Here is a 6,404-nt window from a genome sequence, read left to right as displayed (position 1 = left end):
TGGTGGGGACAGGTACCCCATGCCCACACTCTCGTCTTCCAGAGGGGTCTGCGCGGAAGGAGGATCATGGATCCCCCGGGCCCATCAGTTTTTTTGGGGGCGGGGTGGGGGGGAGGGGGGACACCTTGGGACGCGCTTCCGGGACAAAAGCCCTCGCAGCCGCACCGTGGGCGCATCACCTCCTTTATTGCCTGGCGGGGAACAGCGGGTGGAGTCGGCAGGGCACGGCGAGGAGCTGGGGCGCGCGGGGGCACCCGCTGGCTCACACCCACAGCCAGCACCTTGCACCGCCCTCCTGCCGGGGTCTGCGCAGGTCGCAGGGGGCGCCCCAAGCTGTGGGGGGCGGTCAACAAAGGAGTGAGCTGGTTACACGTATCTGCGAGCGGGCAGCGGGGTTCCCAGGAATATGGGGGACTCTGTCTGCAAGGAGGAAGCCGGAGGAGCCAGGTTGCAGAGCAGGGGAGGCACGCCCACACAGCGACCCCGCCCACGCGCACCGAAGCCACGCCCACACCCCCGACACCCACGCCCATGCGCACCCCGTGACCACGCCCACACCACACCACAGCCGCGCGCCACGACCAAGGCCAAGGACACGGCCACGTGCGCAGCCAGCAGAGCCCCGCAGGGCGTGAGCGCAGGTCCCCGTCCGATCAGCCCTCCAGCCACGCCTCCGGGAGCCCCCGCCCCGCGTGGCCCTTCTCTTGCTGAGTCGGTCGGTGTTTAGCAGGCTCCGTGATGGCGTGCGGCGTCCGTCCTGTCGCGGTGGACACGTGCGCCTCTGTCCCCTGGAAAGTCGCGCCTGCGACCTCACTGGGTCTGGGGCGTGGGCGCGGGGCTGGGCCCCGGCCTTCCTGCTGGGCTCCGGCCTGGCTGCCTCCGTCCCGGCCTTGGACGTCGCCGTGGCGCTGGGGGCCGGCCAGGTGCCTGCAGCCCCCGCGGGCTCCGCGGGCTCCCCCTCCTTGTCCTCCGCGGAGAAGCTTTCTCGGGCATCGAAAAACATGAGCGCCTCTGCCTGGGGCGTGGCCTCCGCAGGGCCCGGCTCATCCCCAGCGCTCTCGCTCTTCCTGCTGGGGGCCGAGGAGAACCCTAATCTGGGGAATCGGAACCAGCCCGCCTTCTCCGGCTTCTTGGGCAGCTCGGCCGCCGGGCGGGCCTCGGGCTGCGTTTGGACCGGAGCCGGTGTTGGTTCCTCTTCTGTGGCTGCGGTGCCGGTGTCCTCGGCGGCCGCGGAGGAGAACCCGATGCTCGGAAGCCAAAACCGGAACCGCCCGGAGGACCGTTTGCTTTCCGGCTTCTCCCTGGCAGCCCCGTCTCCCTCTCGGCCTTCTTCAGGGGGGAATTCGAGGATTTCCGCGGGCTCCTCGTCGTCGGAACCGCCGTCTGCAGGCTGGAGGCCCGAGCTCCCTTCCGACGTGGCCGTCTGCGGTCCCTCGTCGGTGCCAGAAGGGATGATTTCAAACGTCTCTGTGTCGGGCTGCAGGGCTCCAGGCCCCCGGTCAGCTCCCAGGGCCGCACGGTCACCTTGGGAAGCGGCTTGGCCGCCCTGAGTGACCACCTGCACCTGGGCCCGCAAGGGGCTCTCGGGGACCTTCCCCTTGAGCAAGGAGAACCCGTAAGAAGGCGTCTGGACCTCGGAGGCCGGGATCTCCGACTCCCGGACGATCTGAGTGGAGCCAGCCTGGGGTCCCGGCCAGTCAGCAGGCTCTGCCAGGACCCTGCTGTGTATGGTGACCTCCCGGCTCTCCACCCGGGCACCTTGAATGTGGACTCTGACCTTGGAAATGGGGCCGGCCTCCGCGGGGAGGTCCAGGACCACCGGCTGCTGCCCGGGGCCCACAGCGCCGGCCTGCAGGAGGCTCACGCCCCACACCCCAGGGTGCTCCTTGCTCAGGGCCAGATCCAGGCTGCTGTCCGGGCACCACACCTCTCGCACGGCCGGGGGGATGAAGATGTCGGCCTCGCCGCTGGGGGCCGGGAAGGTGAACCTGGGCACCTTTAACTTGGGGAACTTGACAGTGAGCACAGAATCCTCCCAGACCCGACCCACGATGGAAATTTGGGCTGGCACGTCTGTCCTCGAAGCCTTCAGTCTGAGAGGGCCTTCCGGCGGGGGAGACGGGTGCTCAGTGCTCCCTGCCCCTCTGGCAGGAGCTTGGGTTTCTGAAAGTCTCCCTCCAGGCATCTGAAGGGGAAAGGGGGCCTTCGCCTGGACCCACCCGGGGCCTGAGAAGTGGGAGGCTCATCGGGGGACACGCTGCCAGGAGGCAGGTGCGGCTCCGAGCCTGGGGGCTGGGCTGTGCAGACCTCCCCCGAGAGCTTCCCGTGGCATCCGCCTCTGCCTCTGCCTCTGGGGACGATGGGGCCACGGCTGCCTCCCCTGGACTCTTGGCTGCAGCGGGGGCCTCCCCTTCCCTCGGTGCCCCCGCCGCCCCCTGCTCCTTCGAGGAGCGCCAGAAGCTGGGCAGGCGGAGCGAGGGCATCCTGAACCAGCTGTCCTGCGAGCTGGCCCGCTCGGCTCCGGCTGCCACGTCCCCCGCGGGCACCCCCCCTGCAGCCACGGCGGATGTCCCAGCACTGCCCGCGGGCTCCTCTGTGCCCCTGGACGTGGAGACGCCTGCAGGTGGCAGCGGAGTGGCCGACCCCAGGAACACTGTGGCTTCCTCAGAGTCCAGGACCTGTGTGGGGCTGCGAGGGGAGGGGGCACCCTCCAGGGCGCGGGGCTCTCCCTCGGCCTCGGCTGCCGCTGCGACCGAAAACCGGAACTTCGGTCGATGGAATTTAGGAAAAGTCACGCGGCCATACGACGTGTGGACCAGGGGGTGCGCCGGGCCAGGGTGGCTGTCAGTTTGGGACGAAGGAACGGGCTCCCAGGACGGGAGGTCGGCAGCACGAGGGGAGCTGAACTGGGGTGCACCCCCCTTGGACTCAGAGAGGGTTTCCCGAGGCGCCTCTGCAGAGACGCTGGCTCTGGGGAGAGGCACCTGGCACTTCGTAAGCGTGGCGTCCTCCCAACCCACGTCGCCCATGGAAACAGAATGATCAGCTGAGTCAACAGCTATACGCACTTTGTCAGAAGAAGAGGTCACTTCTGCAACGGTGGCACCTCCGTGGGCGTGTGCAGACACCGAGTAAGTCTTACTGGATGATGGTCGGAAAAACGGCATGCTGACCTTGGGCATCTTGAACTTGCTCTCTCGGGCAGCCACCTCCTTGTCCTCCAGGCCAATGGCACCCACCACCTTGGCCTGTGGCTCCTGGATAGCCACCTCCACACGGGACGGTGACACCAATGTGTCAGGAGGGGTCACCTCCCCTTTGGCGCATTTAAGGTCCAGTTTTGGCCCCTTGATGTCCACCTTGGGCACCTTGATGCTGGGCATCTGCATCTTGGGCAGGTGGCCTTTGATCCTGGCCCCTTCTACTTTGCCTTTCAGCCCCCCCAGCGTCACCTCTCCTTCCTGCAGGGGCACCTCCACCTCTCCCCCAGGGAGCTCAAGATCAGCAGATGGCAGGTGGATGCTACCTTCTGGGACTTGAATCTCACCTACCATGGATGGCAGAATGGCCGTCCCTGTGGTGTCAGACATGGACACGTCCACTGATGTTCCCCAATCCTTGCTTGGTGAAGATGCACCAAAGGAAGGCATCTTGAACTTGGGCATCTTGAACCTGCTGTCTTTGGTAGCCACTGCCTTATCTCCCAGAACAATGTCTCCCTCCAGCTTGGAGCCAGCTGCCTGGATTTCAGCCTCCACAATGGGCACGGACACCTCCAAGTCAGGGGCAGTCACCTCCCCTTTGGCGCCCTTCAGGTCGAGCTTGGGCCCCTGGATATCCACCTGGGGGCCCTTGAACTCTACTTTGGGCATCTTCATGCTGGGCATGTGCACCTTGGGCATATGCCATTTGCTTCCAACTGCAGAGGCCGACCCATGGAACTCTCCCTCGGGCAGGTGGCCCTCCGGGAGCTTCACTCCCAGCTCTCCTGTCTTCACGTCCACGTCGGCAGATGGCAGGTCAATGCTGAGGTCACTGGCCTTGACGTCAGTCTGGATGGAGGGCAGGGACACGTCTGCCTCAGCCTTTGGCAGCGACACGTCCACTGAGGCCTCCAAGGACTTGCCTGGCCCAGACATCCCGAAGGAAGGCATCTTGAACTTGGGCATCTTGAACTTGCTGTCTTTGCTGGCCACCTCTGTGTCCCCAAGGACGATGTCTCCCTCCAGCTTGGCGCCTGGAGCCTGAATGTCCACCTCCACACTGGGCAGCGAAACCTCCATGTCGGGGACGGCCACCTCGCCTTTGGCGCCCTTCAGGTCCAGTTTGGGCCCCTTGATGTCCACCTGGGGGCCCTTGACGTCTACTTTGGGCATCTTCATGCTGGGCATCTGCACCTTGGGCATGTGGCCCCTTGAACGTGGCCCCTTCTGCTTTGCCCTTCAGTTCTGCAAGCTTCACTTCTCCCTCGGGGACCGTCACCTTCCCTTTGGCGCCCTTCAGGTCCACTTTGGGCCCCTTGATGTCCACCTGGGGGCCCTTGAAGTCTACTTTGGGCATCTTCATGCTGGGCATGTGCACCTTGGGCAGGTGCCCTTTGAGTCCAACTCCGGAGGAGGCTTCCTGGAGCTCTCCCTCGGGCAGGTGGCCCTCCGGGAGCTTCACTCCCAGCTCTCCTGTCTTCACGTCCACGTCGGCAGATGGCAGGTCAATGCTGAGGTCACTGGTCTTGATGTCAGTCTGGACGGAGGGCAGGGACACGTCCACTGAGGCCTCCATGGACTTTCCTGGCCCAGACGTCCCGAAGGAAGGCATCTTGAACTTGGGCATCTTGAACTTGCTGTCGTGGGCTGCCACCTCCTTGGAACCCAAGACAATGTCGCCCTCTAGCTTGGCGCCCGGAGCCTGGATGTCCATCTCCACACTGGGCAGCGACACTTCCATGTCAGGGGCCGACACCTCCCCTTTGGCGCCCTTCAGGTCCACTTTGGGCCCCTTGATGTCCACCTGGGGGCCCTTGAAGTCTACTTTGGGCATCTTCATGCTGGGCATGTGCACCTTGGGCAGGTGCCCTTTGAACCCCATTCCGGACGAGGGTCCCTCCAGCTCTCCCTCAGGCAGGTGGCCCTCCGGGATCTTCACTTCCAGCTCGCCTGTCTTGATGTCCACGTCGGCAGAAGGCAGCTCGATACTGAGGTCACTGGTCTTGACGTCAGTCTGGATGGAGGGCAGGGACACGTCTGCCTCAGCCTTTGGCAGCGACACGTCCACTGAGGCCTCCAAGGACTTGCCTGGCCCAGACATCCCGAAGGAAGGCATCTTGAACTTGGGCATCTTGAACTTGCTGTCTTTGCTGGCCACCTCTGTGTCCCCCAGAACGATGTCTCCCTCCAGCTTGGCGCCCGGAGCCTGAATGTCCACCTCCACACTGGGCAGCGAAACCTCCATGTCGGGGACGGCCACCTCGCCTTTGGCGCCCTTCAGGTCCAGTTTGGGCCCCTTGATGTCCACCTGGGGGCCCTTGACGTCTACTTTGGGCATCTTCATGCTGGGCATCTGCACCTTGGGCATGTGGCCCTTGAACGTGGCCCCTTCTGCTTTGCCCTTCAGTTCTCCAAGCTTCACTTCTCCCTCGGGGACGGTCACCTCCCCTTTGGCGCCCTTCAGGTCCACTTTGGGCCCCTTGATGTCCACCTGGGGGCCCTTGAAGTCTACTTTGGGCATCTTCATGCTGGGCATGTGCACCTTGGGCAGGTGCCCTTTGAACCCCATTCCGGACGAGGGTCCCTCCAGCTCTCCCTCAGGCAGGTGGCCCTCCGGGAGCTTCACTTCCAGCTCGCCTGTCTTGATGTCCACGTCGGCAGAAGGCAGCTCGATACTGAGGTCACTGGCCTTGACGTCAGTCTGGATGGAGGGCAGGGACACGTCTGCCTCAGCCTTTGGCAGCGACACGTCCACTGAGGCCTCCAAGGACTTGCCTGGCCCAGACATCCCGAAGGAAGGCATCTTGAACTTGGGCATCTTGAACTTGCTGTCTTTGCTGGCCACCTCTGTGTCCCCAAGGACGATGTCTCCCTCCAGCTTGGCGCCCGGAGCCTGAATGTCCACCTCCACACTGGGCAGCGACACTTCCATGTCAGGGGCCGACACCTCTCCTTTGGCGCCCTTCAGGTCCACTTTGGGCCCCTTGATGTCCACCTGGGGGCCCTTGAAGTCTACTTTGGGCATCTTCATGCTGGGCATGTGCACCTTGGGCAGGTGCCCTTTGAGTCCAACTCCGGAGGAGGCTTCCTGGAGCTCTCCCTCGGGCAGGTGGCCCTCCGGGAGCTTCACTCCCAGCTCTCCTGTCTTCACGTCCACGTCGGCAGATGGCAGGTCAATGCTGAGGTCACTGGTCTTGATGT

General features: G+C 64.4%; 1 protein-coding gene across 1 annotated transcript in view; it reads right to left on the bottom strand.

Moving 5' to 3' along the window:
* Nucleotides 1-166: 166 nt before the first annotated feature.
* The window catches only part of AHNAK2 (AHNAK nucleoprotein 2), a 10,150-nt gene continuing 3,912 nt past the window's right edge, over nucleotides 167-6,404 (bottom strand). Inside the window, 3 exon segments of the mRNA XM_023749299.1 lie at nucleotides 167-2,167; nucleotides 2,169-4,415; nucleotides 4,417-6,396. Of these exon segments, the coding sequence (XP_023605067.1) occupies nucleotides 347-2,167; nucleotides 2,169-4,415; nucleotides 4,417-6,396 (6,048 nt within the window). The 3' untranslated portion in view covers nucleotides 167-346.

Source organism: Myotis lucifugus, unplaced genomic scaffold (assembly GCF_000147115.1).
Source record: "Myotis lucifugus unplaced genomic scaffold, Myoluc2.0 scaffold_5243, whole genome shotgun sequence".
NCBI lineage: Eukaryota > Metazoa > Chordata > Mammalia > Chiroptera > Vespertilionidae > Myotis > Myotis lucifugus.
The sequence above is the reverse complement of the archived record's forward strand: the minus strand, read 5'-3'. Positions and strand labels throughout refer to the sequence as shown.